The 18,648-nt window shown below is 33.0% G+C and overlaps 2 protein-coding genes across 7 annotated transcripts in view; one reads left to right on the plus strand and one right to left on the minus strand.

The window, feature by feature from the left end:
- The window catches only part of LOC118072494 (A-kinase anchor protein 200-like), a 40,463-nt gene extending 36,829 nt beyond the window's left edge, over nucleotides 1-3,634 (plus strand). For all 4 annotated transcript variants that reach the window (XM_035092403.1, XM_035092404.1, XM_035092405.1 and 1 more), the window contains 4 exons: nucleotides 69-1,658; nucleotides 2,733-2,891; nucleotides 3,286-3,363; nucleotides 3,446-3,634. In XM_035092403.1, coding sequence (XP_034948294.1) covers nucleotides 69-1,658; nucleotides 2,733-2,891; nucleotides 3,286-3,363; nucleotides 3,446-3,487 — 1,869 coding nt within the window. In that variant the 3' untranslated portion in view covers nucleotides 3,488-3,634. The remainder of the gene's footprint in view (nucleotides 1-68; nucleotides 1,659-2,732; nucleotides 2,892-3,285; nucleotides 3,364-3,445) is intronic.
- A 3,117-nt stretch (nucleotides 3,635-6,751) lies between these two features.
- Nucleotides 6,752-18,648, minus strand: part of Dscam3 (Down syndrome cell adhesion molecule 3) — a 67,080-nt gene continuing 55,183 nt past the window's right edge. Inside the window, exons 6-23 of one of the 3 annotated variants that reach the window (XM_035092385.1) lie at nucleotides 16,675-16,821; nucleotides 14,876-15,016; nucleotides 14,323-14,754; nucleotides 13,792-13,945; nucleotides 13,583-13,734; nucleotides 13,108-13,377; nucleotides 12,663-12,808; nucleotides 12,046-12,481; nucleotides 11,575-11,868; nucleotides 10,795-11,496; nucleotides 10,394-10,702; nucleotides 10,085-10,301; nucleotides 8,585-9,894; nucleotides 8,352-8,520; nucleotides 8,076-8,224; nucleotides 7,890-7,992; nucleotides 7,438-7,608; nucleotides 6,752-7,361 (exon numbers count right to left, since the gene is read on the minus strand). In XM_035092385.1, coding sequence (XP_034948276.1) covers nucleotides 7,310-7,361; nucleotides 7,438-7,608; nucleotides 7,890-7,992; nucleotides 8,076-8,224; nucleotides 8,352-8,520; nucleotides 8,585-9,894; nucleotides 10,085-10,301; nucleotides 10,394-10,702; nucleotides 10,795-11,496; nucleotides 11,575-11,868; nucleotides 12,046-12,481; nucleotides 12,663-12,808; nucleotides 13,108-13,377; nucleotides 13,583-13,734; nucleotides 13,792-13,945; nucleotides 14,323-14,754; nucleotides 14,876-15,016; nucleotides 16,675-16,821 — 5,354 coding nt within the window. In that variant the 3' untranslated portion in view covers nucleotides 6,752-7,309. Of the gene's footprint in view, nucleotides 7,362-7,437; nucleotides 7,609-7,880; nucleotides 7,993-8,075; nucleotides 8,240-8,351; nucleotides 8,521-8,584; nucleotides 9,895-10,084; nucleotides 10,302-10,393; nucleotides 10,703-10,794; nucleotides 11,497-11,574; nucleotides 11,869-12,045; nucleotides 12,482-12,662; nucleotides 12,809-13,107; nucleotides 13,378-13,582; nucleotides 13,735-13,791; nucleotides 13,946-14,322; nucleotides 14,755-14,875; nucleotides 15,017-16,674; nucleotides 16,822-18,648 lie in introns of those variants that run through there. The other 2 variants (XM_035092384.1, XM_035092386.1) reach the window with 2 other exon arrangements.

An 18,648-nucleotide genomic window follows, 5' to 3' on the forward strand; every position in this document is an offset into this window, starting at 1 on the left:
TTCGGAGAATGAATAAAAAAATGAATAAATTCAACCAAGATGAAGATATACATTGATATAATTTTTAGGGCGGTGAAGAAGCTGAGAATGCAGCAGCAAGTCCAGTAGAAGAAAAATCAGTAACTAGCCTGAATGAATCAGCGGCGGGAGAAAATGAAGTTAAAAATGAGGAGAAGCCTGCAGCGGCACCTGAAGTAACATCAAGTCCAGCTGAGGAAAAGCAAGAGGCACCCTCATCTCCCACTGCCCCAATCCCCGTCCCTGTCGAGGATAAGAAAGAAGAAAAAACTGAAAAAGAAGTAGAGAAAGTTGAGGTCAGTCCAACGCAAGCCGTAGCAGCCCCGATAGAAGTCATGTCCCAACCCCAGCCGATTATTGCACCGTCTATCATTGAGAGGAAAACCAGTGAGGACTTTCCTTCCTTGCTTCCATCTAGTCCACCCCCAACCCCCATTAATCCATCGCCCCTTCAGCAGGCACAATCAGCTGCTGCCAATGCATCAGCTCTTGCTGAGGCACTAAAACTTCCTGCAGAGGCAGATCTAGCTAACGCATGTCGCTTAGATTATCACAAAAATGATAATGAAATTGTAAATAGCGAACCAGAATCAATGGAGAGTAATATAGAAATTGACTCAAAAGCAATAGAAAATAAGGAGGAAGTAGAAGAAGCAGTTCAAGTTGAATCTAAAGCAATAGAAACTCAAGATGTGCAATCAATAGTTGAAGATGTTCATCGGGAAAATATTGATACGGATATTCCTATTGAAGAACATTCTTCTCTTACAGATTTAAGTGACAATACAAAAACTTGTCCAATAGAAGTTGAAGAAATAGCTATTGAAACTACTGCTGCTGTTGTTGACCAGCAAACTTGCAACAATCAATTTGAAAAAATTGACGAAACTTCTAAGACTGAAGAGATTATCACAAGTGAAAAATCAACTGAAGATGATGTAAAGGAAATAGATGATGATAATAATACAGATGTCAAAATGGAGATAGATACCACGATAAAAACTGATAATGAAGATGAGGAAATTCCACCGCCTATTCCAGAGTCGCCAATTCCTATACCCAAGGCATCGTCACAATTCATTAATTTTATTACTTCACAAATTGAAGACAGTCCTCCTCTTTCAGAGCCAATAGAAACCGACAATGTGATGCAACCAAAATTAGAAGTTGAAGATTTTTCATTGCAATCTACAGATAATTCAATTCCTTCTCCGCCTACAGAAACTGTTGTAGACACTTCAATCGAATCTCAAAATCCACTTTCACTTCAAGAGATTAATAATTTGCCACCACCGCCTCCAGAAGTCGCAGCATGTGAACAAGTGCCAGACATAGTGTCTTCCAATCCTCAAGAAACTGTTGAAGATATCCCGACATTGTCCAGAAGTCCCAGTCCAGAAGTCTCCCTTGGAACAGTAGAGTCCTCAAACGAATTAGTGGAACCTGAAGTGAACGAGGATAAAAAAATTGAGGCTTTTGTTGAGAAGAATAATCACGAATTTGTAAAAGAAACGATAGCAGCTCCAGTTGAAGAAATCAATACGAAATCTGACTTGGAAAATAGGCAATCTGATACAATTGAAGACAAAACAGCGTCCGTCGATAGTTTGTTAAATCATCAGATCCAGAAGAACGACCAGGTGACTAACAAGGAACTAAATTCTGGCATGAGTCAGACAGTCAAGCGTTATTAAAAACTCCAAATTAAAAATCATCATGCGATCCGTAAAAAAATCAAGCTACTATCTTTGTGGTATAGTTTAAACCAAACCAACAAAAAATCTCCATCAAAATACCTCCTGGTTTTTTATTCTCCAAGGCCATTGTGAAGACTGTGCAGTGTAATACTTCGCAGTTAAAGATAGGGCCTCTTTTCAACTCATCTATCATTTTCCATCTCCACACTCCGATACCTTAATGCCTGTATGAAGGATAGGTAGTGTTGTATGTTTATTAGAGTTCAAAGAAAAATTTCCTTTGGTTATATAAATATAATCATAAATCATTCTATTTTATTTTTCACACATCATTCAATAGTCATTAGATAATAGAGAGAACTCAACTTCAACATCTACCCTGCCTACATCATAATAATCCACCAATATGATTGTTAACATCGCTAGTACAAATCCAAATATCCAAATTTATCACCAATTCCTGTGTTATTTGCCTCTTGGTTTTCTTACAAATATTAACACATCCCATGTTCAATTGAATTAAAGCCACTTGTGGCTATTCTTTTATCTTATTACACGTGTTAAATTGCAAGAAAACTCATTGATAGACGTCTTAATTCCTAGCTAATAATTTTATTTGTATTCAATTCTTTATTTCAATAACTTATCTGTTTCTCATACTTATTCCCGTATCTAACAACCATTTTTATTTAAGCATCTTGGAAATAAGCATGATTATTTTGATTGCCTTGTTGACTGACGGGAACAATTATGAGAATTTACGTTGACTTGTTTAAAATAAGCTAAGCATGATAAAACAAATAATTTGTATTTGTAATAATGGCTTATTCTTTTCCCTTTTAGATGACAAGTATTTATCCTTATGAATAAAATCATAATTTATAAAAATAGAATAAGAGTTGAATTTGTGTCGAGTTGTTTTTATACAGCATGTTGGGAATTAAAAACTTAGAAAATATATATTTAATCAACCTTTAATATGAAATGAATATTTTATGGTATTTTTTTTTTCTACAGAGCATACCCGAGACTGAAGCTCCTGTTGAAAATTCCACCTTGAATAGTACAACGGAATCCACTGAGGAAACCCCGAAAAGTCCACTTGCATCTGTCCAAACTGAAGTCACTGCACCTGTAGCACCCGCTATCACCGAAGATGTTACCTCAGTAACCAAAGTACGTATTCCTGGAGTTTAATTAATCACGTAAATTAAATTGTTGATGATAGGATGAAACTACCAATAGTTAATCAATTAAAATAGTTTAAATAGTTGATCGATAGTTAACCAATTTTAATTGAACAGTTATCAACAGTCTTTTATTCGGACTTTCTTATTCATTAACGTACTTCTGATATTCAATATTAAAACTCATTACTTCAAGTAGAACAAATTTTTTATTCTTTGATGATGAATTACCATTCGACCAATATAATATTTGGTTCTCGAATCTAAATTTGTTAGATTAAGACTGATATTTGGGGCCATCTGATTTCACATTAAAAATATAATCAAAATGAAAATATTCTACTAAATAATTCAAGTATATTAATTGAAACTTTATGTTTCAGGCTGTTGAAGAGATTGATATTAATGAGAAAGCTGTGGCGGCGGCAGTTAATGAAAATATTGAGAGTGCCAACAAAAATGTAAGTTTATTAAAAATCAATAATCAAATATCATGACATTAATTAAAGAACTTTATTAATTCGATGTATTTTTTCATTACAGGAAATTATTGCTGATATGAATTATCAAAATCTCAATGAATAAACATCGAAAATTGAATTATATTTTGGGAAGTAGAGATTTTTTTTCTCGTTAAAACCAAAAAAGTATATTATATAAATATGTATATTTGGACCATTCCTGCAATCAAACTGGAATTAATGTTCTTTTGTTACGAGCAGCAAAATTAAATGAATCGACAAAAGTATTGACGTAACATCATAGAAGCATGAAATTTTTTTTTGTCGTAATCTTGAGTTACTTTAATACGGCATTTTATATAGCAGGGTGGTGGAAAGTTTTTAATTGGCAGAACAATCGAATTATAATTATTACACACAACAATATAATTTAAAACATAAAATAATAAATGATAGGTAAAATATATCAACGATGATAAGTCTCTCATGAAATCGTCGATCGGTGTTGTCGCTCGGATAATAAATAAATTATTTCGCGAAGCAATGGAACAAGGGATATAGCTTTGGGCCGCGCCCATTATAAATTTATTAAGAATAATAATATACGCTGAAAAGAATGTAGGGATATTAATTAAAGTGTCATTTATTGTTATTAAAATAATTCTAAAATGAAGCCATAAATGTAGGCCAGACGAGCGACATGGGTATGACGGTTCATAGTCGAAAATGGTACCGTATGTTTGAAAAAAAGTACATGCAAGTCGTAGTCCTATTCTCTCTCTTACTCTTTCTCTCTCGTCCCTTCTCCTTTTGTATTAACAATTGTTTGTGAGAACTCGCAATAAGATAAGGAAATCGATAGGAGAATGGACGGGGAGATAAAATTGGACATGGGTACTGATAAAATTTTAAATGAATAAAAATTTGACTGGAATGAGAGTAGGTCAATATACGGTTCTAATAGCCCATACGTCAGTGTACTTGTATATAAATGTTGGGGTCCATTAGATAAATTGCATTTTATATTTTTTGGATCGACGATTTCTATCTTAAAAAAAACCTGCCTGAAAAAGAGCAAGTTCTTTGTTTTAAAAATTTCACTTTTTAATCGTCAATCAACTATAAAATATCGATTGTAGTTTTAATTTCATGAGTATTTTGAAATAAATTTTATTACTTTTACAAGTAATAATACTATCATCACATTACTAAGATTTTTTGAACTACAATCGATAGTTTATAAAGACGATTGAGATGTATATTATTCATTGCATTATAATAGAATTACTGTTTTTCTAATGATTGTTTGATAATTAAAATTTTCATAATTCTTAAACTATTAGCAAATCTACGTCATCTAAGGGATCATATCATATATAAACAAGTATTAATTATTAACTAAATTCAACGTTACATGAAAATATAATGTCTGATGTGGGTTAACAGAAAATTTGACATAAGGAATTGATCAGAAAGTAAGAGCTAGGTATGAAGGTAACGGAAGTTGTGAAGAAAAATAAAATATTGTATTAAAATGTGACGTAGAAATTTTTTTTGAGCTCGTCAATCTGAGAACATTTAATAAATTAACTTCATTATTCTCGCGTGATCCTTAGTTCTTTTTTATTTATTTTTTTTGTTTATACAATTAAAGTGTTTTTAATTGTTAACGGAGGGATTGCACACACATTTCCATATGCGATGAACGCACACTAAACTTAATGCGAAAAAATACTGACTAAAAGTTTAAAAAAATAATTAATAATAATAATAAACACTACAGGATAAAATAAGTCAAGAACATTAAGTGATATGTAAGTTAGACATAGTGAGAATTGCGTACATGTAAAATCGATATTTGTTTGAAATGCTACTTCTCAGTATGATGAACAACTAACAATGAGCCTATCGTAATTTTCATGGTAATCATTCAATGTCGCCTAATTAAAATATTAAAGAATCCGTATCACTACTATCCCAAAAAAAAAAAATAATAAAAAACGAAAAAAATAGGGTACCTTTTTCAAGTTTTTAATACGATATTTCTACGTTTATACGGATCTCCGAAATTTTGGAAAACTTTTTTAAAATAAGTATAATTACCTAAAGATGACTTTCGTTATTAAGATCTTAGTGTAGATTAATAATCGATAGACGCATATATGTATATGCTCTATGAGAGTATGTGGTAAAAAAAGAAAAAGTTAGAAAACAGTCATTTTTAATGATCACGACTGGCACTAATTTCAACAATATATTAATGGATAAACGAGCAACAAGTAAAATTAAAATTAAAAATTGTATCATAAACTGTAATCGTATGGAATGTAACAAACTATTGTCCGTAATAATATTTACAACGAAAAAAAGATGCAGTAGAAATTCCATGTGAATGAATTTTTGGTTAAAAAATTTTGAGAATTAAATCACTTTGTGTTTGACGACATGATTGAGTGATCACTCTAAGATATCTTCGATAAATAACTTTTAGCTTTTTCTTTATAATTTTATTTTAAATTTGTAATTATTTTTGAATAAACTTTTAAATCGGGGATATCTGGAGTGAACGTAAAGTCTTCAGTATCTTCGATTAATAATTATAATAGTAATTATTCTACATTTATCGATAATCTACAATAAATTGTGAAACAGTACTTTTGTAGCTTCATTTATTTTCCACTGCAACTGTTTTATGCGTCTATGAAAATTAAATTATGAGTAAAATAAATTCAATTCTTTTAAATGTTCACTAAAATCAAGAATTTTCTCAAATATCGTAACAATTGAGTTCCTAAAATTTATTGAGAATTTAAGTATTTTTTTCTTAATTTTTATAATTTTAAAAGTATCACTAATCAGATATTAGAAATGATTCATAAAAAATTATGAGTGTTTATTTTAAGATATGGATATTCATTGTATGACAAAGCATTAACCAATTTAAAATCTTTTGAGTTCAAATAATAATTATTATTATTCTTTTAATATCTTATTTTATTTTGCTCAATGCTATTGAGTCAGCAGTATTATAGTACGTATCCTCCTCATTCCTTTTTATTCCTATTACAAAATGTTCCGACAAAACTGTAAGATAATTTTTTTAATAATCTAGAGGAATGCTAAAAATAATCTGATTTCATAAAATTTATTTACTCAAATAAAAAAAACATAAAAAAAAACAAATTGCAAAAAATTATTTCTTTTCTATAATACAGTTTAAGGACAGAGGGTTGGAAAATATTATTTTTTTTATTATTACTGGAATATTAAAGTAACTAAAATTAGGATTCATTCTACACTTTTAGGGTGAAATTGAATAAATTTCTCATAATAAACGTTTGAAAGTATTTTAATGAAAAATCAATTATCTATACTACTTTTGGCGTAATACAATTTTTGTCAGTGTAAATTGTGGTAAGAAACCAGTTAGAGAGTTTTCTCCACTTTCAAATTTTCCAAAGTTTTTAATACGAGATGTATGAAAACATTACCTCATAAATAGAAAAACAATAAATAACAAATATGAGAATCATATTAATTAATAATTTATATAATTCATCATTTGTAAAGTACACAGTACAGATCACAGTGCAGATTTATTTTGATAGTTTCTGCACTTACGATCAAGTTATTGGTCTAAAGACAGTCAACAACTATATTTTGCAGTCTCGTATATTTTGTGGCAGTAATTCATTGTGTTGATAAACTAATATTTACAACCGAATTGCAAAACGAGGCGAAGCAGCCGTATTATTTTCTAATTCATTTTGCTAAATCATTTATCAATTTATATCGTAAATTCAATTGACCAATTATTACTAAGCAGTAATATATTGATACATCTTTTATCTATCTTTCATTTTGTTATATTTATTCGACAGTTTCAGGGCCTTCATCGTCCCGCGAAAATATTTGGCCAGCTCGAAACTCATTCCTGTTAATTCTATCACACATGTATTGTAAATTCTTGTCTTTCTTGTTCTTTTCTTTGTTGATACCTGTAAACAATAAATCATTATTAGTTCAATCATTAGTTTTTCCATTTAGTAACAAATTATTTAAAAAGACAAGTACCTAGCAAGCATTGTTTCGACTGCATCAACCGGTAGCCTTCCAAGACTACCGCTATGTCGCGTAGCGATGGATAGTCCCTGCCAATCACGATCACGATCACACTCCGCCTCGCTCAATTCACGGCTGTCACTGAATCCACTCGGAGGCAGCAAAGTCATGTCTTCCACCGAACTAATTATTTTATTATTAACATCATTCAACTCATCTTTATAAATACTCATTTATTTTCTATCTATAACAAAAATTCTTTTCAATACATGCATTAATTAGCTGGCATACTATTTCAGTAACTGATTTAAAATCTATTATAATTCTAAACAATTGTTAATTATAATTCGAAGGCTTTATCAGAATTTTTATTTAGATGTAGAAATTTTTTATTTGAGTAAGTCGTAAACAAATGGATATATAATGAGACTGAGTGCTATTGTGAACAAACAAACCTTGGCTACCTGCGAGTAGACCGGCACGGTTGTCGACTTCTTCTTCGTGCTAATGACGGAGAACCTTCGTTGTTAGATTCCGTACTTGATTCCACTCCTCTCGAGAATACATCTGAAATTTAGATATTTATATATTGAACAAATTAAATACAAAAAAATCTATAAATTTTATTTGACTACTGAGGCAATCTTTACCTCTACAAGGTTTAACTGGAACTCGATAACTTGGTCCAGCGCATTCTCCACAAGGACTTCCTGAAGTATCACTTCCAGAGCCTGGACGACTAGACCGAAGTTTACTTTCCGCTTCAGCGATGCTTGGAAAGTAACGTTGTTTGTGCCATCTAGGGGTTTTAGACCTGCACGTCAGACAGAACGAGAAAAAGAAAGGAACATGGGGAAGATGATGATGTGCTCAGAGGATTTAACTATTCTACTGGTTGATTGGAAAAAAAAATTACATATACATACCGTTCGAAATCGACACTGGATCTCTCGTAATCTATCGTGTTGATATCTTCATTTTCTAAATGACCAAAAGTTTTAAATTGCATTGTATAATCCAATGTCGCTGTATTCACAGATCGATTGTCTCTTCCTGGTACACTGAACGTTGCATATGGACTAATTTCATACATTTCTAGAAGAAAAACAATTGATGAAATCATAGATAAATCATTTTTTCTAGTGTTTGTTTTACTTACCAGATCCGTGATCATTAGCTTTATGATTATCTTGTTTAACTGGTGAGCTAGTATAAACCTGGTGATTTCTCCTATTATCCCTCTCAGCAGTAGATTTTAATTGAACTGTTGACATACAACTAGACATATGATGATGGGTTTGATGTTGAGATTGAGGGTTGATCCCTAAACCCGTTTGTCCGGGTTGGCCAGGCAACATTTCCCCTAAATAACTAGACCTTCCACTCCTCTTCAGCATAACATAGCCGAGTATAACTGCGGAAACGATCAAAATAATTGCACAAATAAGAGGGACTACAACATACAACACTTTATGATTCTGTGGATTTTTTTCTAGTTCATCATCCATAATTAAATCATTCGGAGGACCAATGCTGATGCCACTTAAAGTCGTAGTAGCAAATTCCATCTTAGTTTGTGTTGCACCCGCATCATTATGAGCTGTAAGCCTTAAGCTATACCAAGCAGCAGGTTTCAAATCTCTAATAACAAGATTTTCTGTAGCTTTACTTGCTACTAAAATCCATGGTTCAGTGTTTATTCGTCTTCGATATTCAACGGTATAATAGTGAATTGGACAACCACCATTAGGCCATGATAATAAATTCAATCTCACAGATGTAGCATTAGCAGTAATGATTTCACGTTCTTTAGGAAGATGTGGTGCAGTTCCTTTGGTTGTAGCACTTATCAACGCACTAGGATCTCCCGTACCAACTCGATTGTGTGCTGTTAAATGAGCTAAATAAGATGAACCACATTTCAGACCATTAAGCGTAAATTCTGTTTGTTCTGGAGACAACATTATTTCTTCCCAACCACCTTGATCTTTTTTATAACTCAAAACATATCCTTGTATCGTTGCTCCACCATTTTCTGGGTGGCTCCAACGTAATTTAACACTATGAGTAGTCGTATACTGAAGTTCTAACTGAGGAGCTTTTGGAGGCATAACAACTACGAGTGTATAGGTGATAGAATCATCACCAAACAGGTTACTTGCTGAACAAGTATAATTTCCAGCGACAGACGGCTCAATACCATGAATATTCAAGTGACCCTCAGCTGTGATTTCATATAGACGACCAGTAAAAATTTGAGTATTTTTATGAGTCCACACAGGTCGAGGGGTTGGGTTTCCTACTACTAAACATGATAAAGTAACTGAAGACTTTACAGCACGCCTTAGGAGTTGAGAAAAAGATGCTACTCGTGCTGGAGCTCGGGTGTTTGTTGTTTGAGTTACTATCGTTGTTGGTTCTCCTTCACCTAGTCCAGTTGTTGCGGAAACCCAGAATTCATACAGTTGGCTAAGAAGAGAGAAATTTTCACAATTATTTACATGAATTATATAGTGTTTTTCTTTAATTTAACACTCTACACATAGAATGTTGTAAACTTTTTTTATTTGAGGACAATAATTCGTCGCTTGAGTTACTATCTTTTGAAAGCATCTATTAACAAGCTTGAGACTATCAATATTTACATTTAATTAAATACCTTTCAGTCAACCCCCGAAGTTCCATTGTTAAGGTATCAGTAGGTGATGATGGAGGTTCGTGCATTGTATGTGTGTTGTGTCGACTGGCTCCAGTTTCTCTACTATAAACTGTATACTGAGACACTTGACCATTCGGTTGCAAAGGGGGAAGCCAAGATACTAAAATACTTTCAGCTGTGAGAGCAAGAGCTTTAATTCCTGCAGGAGGTCCTGGTACTGAAATAAAATAAGAAAATAAAAATAATTAAACTAGCTATAGAAAAGTAATTGTCCTTAAAATTACAGCTATCTTGATCAAAGATTATTACCATCTTCTTCAGTTGTACAATAAATCGCAGGACTTAGAACGCCATCTCCAGCTCCAGTGTATGCTAATACCCTGATAGAATAGTTGGTATATTTGTACAAAGTGTGAAGATATGTTTCTTCACTAGAAGTCCGTTTGACTTCACCTACTGTTGATATTTCCATGTTATCAGTAGGTACTGGTCTGTAATAAACTTTATATCCCTGAATTATCCCACCATGCTGATGAGCCGGTGGTGCACTCCAAGAGACTTTCACGCTCTGAGAGGAGAGTGGAGCACAAGTTACTTGAGTTGGCGGAGCTTCCGGAACTAAAATAAATTTAACAAAATTTAAATTAAATATAATTTTCGAAACTTTTTTCCAGATTTTCAGCAGATTTTTTTTTAAATCAATATTTTACCTCCTTCTTGAGTTGTTCCAACGATGGTTGGACTAGCTGGTCCAGCAGCAATGCTGTTAAAAGCTTTTATCGATATATCATACTTCGTAAACTTTCTTAATCCTGTCAGTTGGACTTTAGTCGTTGCCCATCCATTTACAGTTAAACTTTTACTTTGATTGACTCCGGAAGTCGAAGACGAATGTTCAGACCATGTTACAATATATCCTAGAAGGTCTCCATTACACGATTCCTTGGGGGGCGATTGCCATGTGACGATCAACTCTCCCGATCCAGCGGATTGGACTTTTATGTTTTGTGGCGGCTCAGTTGGAGCCTCTTCCTGAGTTTTAGCCACGACTGGGTCTGTTGGTTCACTTGCATCGATAGGATTTATTGCAAATACTCGGAATGCATACGTAACAGCTGGGTGGAGACCTCCAACAAGTGCAACTTCTTGGTCATCACTTGTAGAATCGTATCTAGAGAGTCCGTTTTGAGTTGGATTAGTTGAAGCTCCAATATTTGAGTTGCCAGGAGTAAATGTAACATTGTGAGTCTTTGAAGGTTCCCAGTCGTCAGTTATTCCATGATTTAAAGGTCTATATTGGATAATATAATTTCGAATTGGACTATTTCCATCAAAAGATCTTTTCCATGAAAGTCTTATTGATCTGGAGCCTATCTCTATTACTTCTAAGGCAGTTGGTGGATCAGGTCGTTCTGAAGAAAAAATTTCTTATTTAATTCTCGTTCTTAATCAAATAGAAATAAATATTAGTGTGAGATAAGACATTTCACCTTGAACAGCTAAATAAATAATATGTTCACTTTTGCCAAAGGCATTTTCAGCAGTACACCTATAAATGCCAGAGTCATGTCTATCGCTGCCTCCGATAGATAATTGGGATTTCAGTCCAGTGTCTGTTTTTACCTGACTTATACTTAATCGGTGATTATTAGTATCCAATCGATCATTATTGTGTAGCCATTGAACTTCTATAGGATTATCACCAATTACTGTACAATCTAGAGTTACTGATTCTCCTCTTCTTATCGTTACATTCTTGCTTTGTTGCTCAAATCTCGCGGGTTCTATTGAGAGATTAATTAATTAGTTTAGGAAAAATTATCTTCAAAATTAATTAAGTTATCATGGAAAATAATGTCAATATTTGTAATCAAATAATCATTGGAAATAATTGATGAAAAATTAATGGAATTGAAACAATAGATTTTCCTGTTCAATAAATATATTAAATGAATTATTACCATTCACTGAGACATAAATGACTTTGCTGAGCCCCGAACCAATACCATTATTTGCTCTACAAAGATAATGCCCTTCGTCTTGAGGACCTGCAGAAGCAGTCCATAATGATCCATTTGGTAGAATCATAATCCTACTATCCAAGCTCTCCTCTAACTGCTGATAGTCATTAGAATTTCTTCCTCTACTTCGCAGCCAAGTAATTCGAGGAGGGGGAAACCCCTTAGCTTCACAATGAACATTCAGGGGATTACCGAGAAGACTTGATACGTCTTGGGGTTCATAGGTCCATTGAGGAGGAACTTTAACTAACAATTCAGTTGTATGATTTACTTTTGCAGCACTATTTGTAGCAACACATGTGTATTTTCCACTATGCTTTGAAGTAAGTTCTTTAAAAACTAACAAACTAAAAAACTCTGCACCTCTTTCTTCAATCTAAAACAAATTCAATTTATATTTAAAGGATATTTTTTATTAAAACATTCTTTTTCTCTCTTAATTCTATGCTAAGAAATATGGAATGCTGATAAAAAAATGTACTTTCGTGTCATTTAAAATAAAAAATGGATTTACTTGGGTTAGATATTGGATATTATGAATAATGATGAGTACTTACTTTTAGAGAAGAAGGTAAAGGCTCTCCATCTTTGAGCCACGAAAAATAAATAGGAAGATCACCAGAGGTAACTCCACAGGTAATTTGAGCTCGACTTCCCTCTTGTAAATTTGGTGGAAATGAAAAAGGACTCATAACAGGCGGACCTTAAATATACAATGAATAAAAAATATCAAGAAACACGACGTAAAATAACAAGAAAAAGTATAATATTTCCATTTATTTTATTTCACATTTTTGGATTTATTTTACGATATACTTTTCTTCCTACGAGTCGTGTGAAAAATGATTTTCACGATAACGATTATCGGATTCAAGACCCTTGCCGCAGTCTCTCTTCTTAGATAATATTTATGACACATTTATGATATATTTATATAGTATATTTATGATATATAACCACCAATGACTTTTCTTATTTATACAGTAAAGATGTAAGACTTACTGCTCACGGTCAATTTTATATCTCGGCTGGCAGTTTCTCCAGTACTTGCACGAACTGTGCACGTATAAGTACCAGCATCATCCGGATCGACTGTAGCGATAGTCAAGTAGCCCTCAGTATCAACTCGATGTCGCATATCTAGAGGTAATTCCACTCCACCTCTTGACCATTCGACTGAAGTTATAGGGTATCCAGAATAAGGACATGCTATTGTAGTATCAATCCCAGCTATTGCACGTACAGGTCCAATGGAACGAATATAAGGAGGACCTGAAATAAATTTTATTTATGATCCAATCAATAACAAACCGATACTATGTTTTCAAATAACCCAGTTTAATAAATAAAAAAGTAATTGAGAATTCTGTTCAATAATTTTATTAAAAATATTTATGAAAGATTATTTATCATAAATAACGAGAATTAATTATTTGTTTATTTATGTAATTAAATGCATCGAAAATAAAGTATTTACCATAAATATTGAGTCTTGCTTTGTGTTCAACAGCAGCCAATGTATTTCTTGCCATACAAGCATAAAGCCCACCGTCCTCAGCTCCAGCTGATGTGATATTCAAGTGGCTTATTACGTCTCCAGATTGATCGACGTACTGTCCTATAGCATACCTACGAGACAAATGTAATTAGATGTTAATTTAGACGTAAAATTACTTTACGAAGTACCTGTGTCCCTGAGCAATCTCACTCAAAGGCTCGCCATCTAATAACCAAGTAAACGAGGGTGGCGGTGAACCCGTGGCAGAACATCTTAAAGATACAGGAGGTCCAGGCCTCAAGGCTTGTTCGATAAACGTATATTGAAGTTCGGGTACGGTATCTATATCAAATTTTTACACTAAAGTTAGAAATTATGAATTTATCCATTTTTCATAAAGAAATTTAACTTTTATTATTTCTTGACTGATTTTATTTTAATAATTGATCAAAAAAAAATTCCAAATAAGACTGTTATTCCATCGTATATTTTTCTTCTGTGCAATTATACAGAAGGAAATTCATAAGCTGATTACGTTTCTTTACAAATTGACAAGAAAAGTCTAAAAAAATATCCAAGTAATCATTCATTCATGTAATTGACATCTTTTTCGATACAGTTGAAATGTTTATTCCGCAATGAATTTTTTATTTAAATTCGTTAACAAATAAATATAAAATTTTAAATATAAATCTCATTAAAAAATTAAAAAAGTTCACCTCCTAATTTTAATTCGGCTGTTGCTTGAGCATTTTCTTTATCACTTCGTACTAAACATTGATACATTCCTTTATCTCTCCTACCAACTGAGCCAACAACTAGAACTAATGGAGCTAATAACCGAATTCTTGAATCTTGAGCCGTAAGAACTGGTACTCCATCATGTAACCACTCCACACTTTCCACTGGATAGCCCTCGACCGTGCAGTTCATGGTGGCAGATTCTCCTGAATTGACGACTTGAAAGCGTGGTTGAATTCTAGCGTTTAATTTAGATGTTACGGATAAATGTGTCTCGGCTCTTTGTTCTCCAAATTGGTTGCTGGCTCTACAGATATATCTTCCTGCATCTTGAGCATCTACACGGCGGATTTGCATTAAGTCACCCCAAAGCTGGATTCTACCGAAAGACTCGACAGGAATTGAATGGCCTATTCAATGACATTTTTATGATTGCAATAAGATCGTAGAGATTAAAATAATTAAATTATTCATAATACTAATTGAAAATGATTCTATTCTCTACGTATTATGCCTATATTGATTACTAACCGTTTATATCACGATACCAAGTGAATTGGGGAGGTGGACTACCTTGTGCTGAACATGTTAAGTGCACATCTGAACCTCTCTCTGCAGAGATAGCTATCTGGGAAGGTTGCATTAGTCTCGGTGGCATTGATCCAGTTGGTTCTGTATAATAAAAAAAACTCATCAGTTATCTTTTTTGGTAGTTTACAGCACAAAACATAAGCAAATTGTTTAGAAAAAGCTGTTAGTTATGGAGACATTCAAGTCATTGCAAACATTTAATTTCTGAAGAAAAATAATAGGTACTTTGAATATAATTGAAAAGGCCAGTAGATGAATATCTAATCAAGTTCCCGTTTTACCCCATTTTAGGAGTGAAATAATTAATTTTTTATATGTTTGACCCGATTCCGCATTTCTACGCATCAAGACGAAGAGAATGAGTGGTCGATCATTAAAATCGGACAACTTTGATTTTTCGACCCAAAAAAATGGCAAGTGGTACCCCTTTCCATTTTTTTGGCGAAAAAATAAAAGTACTCCGATTTTCAAGTTTGACCACTCATTCTCTTCGTCTTGATGCGTAGAAATGCGGAATCGAGGCACCACCCAGAAAAATTCACTTTAAGACCCTCAAAAAGGGGTAAAACTGGATACACATTACGAATTATCATCCCCTTGACTTTAAACTCCTATAACTCATGAACGGCTGGTCCAATGACCGTTTTTAGGGACATTTTAGAAGCATTAAAATCTAAGCTATCTAACAATATCCATAGATTGATAGGAAAAAATTTATTTCACCCTTAAAATCGCTAAAATATTTAAAAAATCACATTTTTTTGGGACTTTGCCAACTAATTTGGCCATTTTGAGAGTGAAAGAAATTTTTTAAACGTTTTTTATGGATATGAATCTTTAGCTTAAATTCTGAAGTTTCCAGATAGTCCTCAAAAATCATCATCTGATGATTTTTCCACGAGTTATAAAGGTCCAAAGTCGAAGTCAGGGTAAAAAAGTCATCTACTTTCAACTTTGGACCTCTATAACTCTTATACAAATTATCCAATAATGATTATAAGAAGGTATTTGGAAACTTTAGAATCTAAGCTAAAAGTACATATGCATAAAAATCGTTAAAAAAATTTCTTTCACCCTTAAATTTGCCAAAATAGTTGGCAAAGTCCCAAAAGAATGTGATTTTTTTTCATATTTTTGCAATTTTAAGGGTGAAAGAAATTTTTTAAACACTTTTCATGGATATGTATGTTTAGCTTAGATTTTAATGCTTCTAAAACGTCCCTAAAAATGGTAATTGGACCATCCGTTCATGAGTTATAAGGATTTAAAGTCAAAGGGACGATGAGTTGTAATGTGTATCCAGTTTTACCCCTTTTTGAGGGTGTTAAAGTGAGTTTTTCTGGGCGGTGCCCCGATTCCGCATTTCTACGCATCAAGACAAAGAGAATGAGTGGTCAAACTTGAAAATCGGAGAACTTTTATTTTTTGGCCAAAAAAAATTGAAAGGGGTACCACTTGCCATTTTTTTGGGTCGAAAAATCAAAGTTGTTCGATTTCAATGATCGAGGACTCATTCTCTTCGTCTTGATGCGTAGATATGCGGAATCGGGTCAAACATAAAAAAAATTAATTATTTCACTCCTAAAATGGGGTAAAACGGGAACTTGCTATAATTTTAGCAAACTTAGTTCCCCAAACGTTTCCCATAGTCTCACGAAGAAAACTTTTTTACTGGCGAATATTTGAGGAACCTTTGGCGAACAAAAATTTTTTATACAGGTAGTTTCATGATTAATTACCTGTTACAGTCAAGGTCACATGTTCGCTTTTTCTCCTTTCCCCCGTCAGTGTGTGTAGAGTTAAACACCAATAGAGAGCTCTACCATCATCAGCTCGTGTGTTTCTTATGTGCAGATCGCCCTGAGATGTAACGACAAATCTTCCTCCTGTGAGATAATTATTATTTATGAGAAACGTAAAAGAATTAAGAGAAGAAAATATTTTCTTTGATAGGGTCACTTGGTAATGGAGATATAAGAGAAGGATCCGTTACTTCGAAGAAGGAGGATGAAGTGGTGAGGGATGGGTTAGGGAATGAAAGAGGTACTGGGGTGAGTATTGGAGCGTGCGTCTGCTGCGAAGAAGCAATTTAATATCGCCTTCGCGAATAGAATAAAAATACGGAGATAAATAGTCGTATTCCCACAATTTCTACGTGTTATATAATTTTTCTTGTATACACACGTGCCACATTATACATATATATCTGTGTAGTTTTATTTTTCAAATTTTCACTCTACACTTCTCAGTACATTTATTCTTTTATCAATTTCTCTTTCCCTCCGCTTTCTTTATTTTTCTTCTCTCAAGCTATACTATTACATCCTCTGTTATTCAACAGAAAATACATTTTCGGTGTTATTGTGGCTTTAAATTGAAAGTTGATAAAAATTAATAAAACATCAACAACAATAATGAATCATTCACTCATTCTAAAACGGTATTTCTTTATTTTCATTTAAGAAATTAATTTTATTTGCGTCATTGGTGGAAGATGCTGTTTATTTTGAATCAAGTGCAAATATTACATTAAAATTGTTTTTATTCTTTTAAAAATGAGGAGATAAATAGGTTAATTCAGGACTTTATAAGGTCTGGAATTAACCTGAAATAGAATTTCGGAAACCTAGTTGGGCCTGTATATATCAATGCCTTGTTTGCAAAGTGTATTTAGTTTCCACACGGAAAGAGACTGTTGGAAACGATCTATTCCAAAACTTTTGACGATGATCACCTAAATTACAGCCCCTTTGTCTCAGCTTTACTGTGACAAACTATTTAAAACACGAAGCTTGATATCTATCCATCATCATTCGTGTCTAATAAATACTTCAGGTAATTTATCATTTTAAAATTTTTGTTTTTCAAATAATAATAAAAAAAATTTTTTTTTTTAGTAGACAACTGGATTGATAAGCTAAAGACGACTATCGTCGTTTTATGATCTTATATAAAAATGAGTCTTTGAGAGGCGAATAAATGTAATTACAAGATAATCAGCATATTAAAAAGCTAGAGCACGTGCTGGAAGTTTGAGGGATGAACATATGGGATTACTAGCTTTGCAAAACAAACGTATCATACTTCAACATGCTACGATGCATCTTTACACATTCATCGTTCACTGTGAGCTGCAGAAGCGAATGAGAATATGAGAAAGAGTGAGAGAAGCAATGATAAAAGACAAAAGTAGGTAGGGACTACTATAGCATATAACCTGTTACATTTCCCCAAGCTGTATAAATATGTATGGAACATGAATGCTCGAGCATACACTAGGCAGGAGATTCAAATCAAAGGTGTAGAGTATAGAAATGATAAAGCGCTAGCTATAGTTTTGTTTTAGACCCCTTAAATTCATGGAGTTTGCTGAAAGTGATGGCTAACTGCATTAATACAAAACCTAGAGCATTTCTCAAACTATATGAAGTCAATTTGCTGGATAATTTGCTACTCCACGATGCAGTTTCATTTTTTTATGTTTGCAAACTACCTCGTAGTCATCTGTCATTCATAGCTTGTGTGAATATTTAAATGGGATGAAATATCAGAGTAAATATTTCCATAGTTTTGATGGTTATTCATAATCAGTGTAAAGTAAATTTACATTTATTATGATAAATGAAAAATATTCATTTCATTCTCATTACTTGATTGGAAATTTTATTCCTACTACTTACAATCAAAAACGTATCAAAAATTAGATTTATTTT

Source organism: Chelonus insularis, unplaced genomic scaffold (genome assembly GCF_013357705.1).
Source record: "Chelonus insularis isolate UGA/USDA-ARS -01 unplaced genomic scaffold, ASM1335770v1 contig_93_pilon, whole genome shotgun sequence".
NCBI lineage: Eukaryota > Metazoa > Arthropoda > Insecta > Hymenoptera > Braconidae > Chelonus > Chelonus insularis.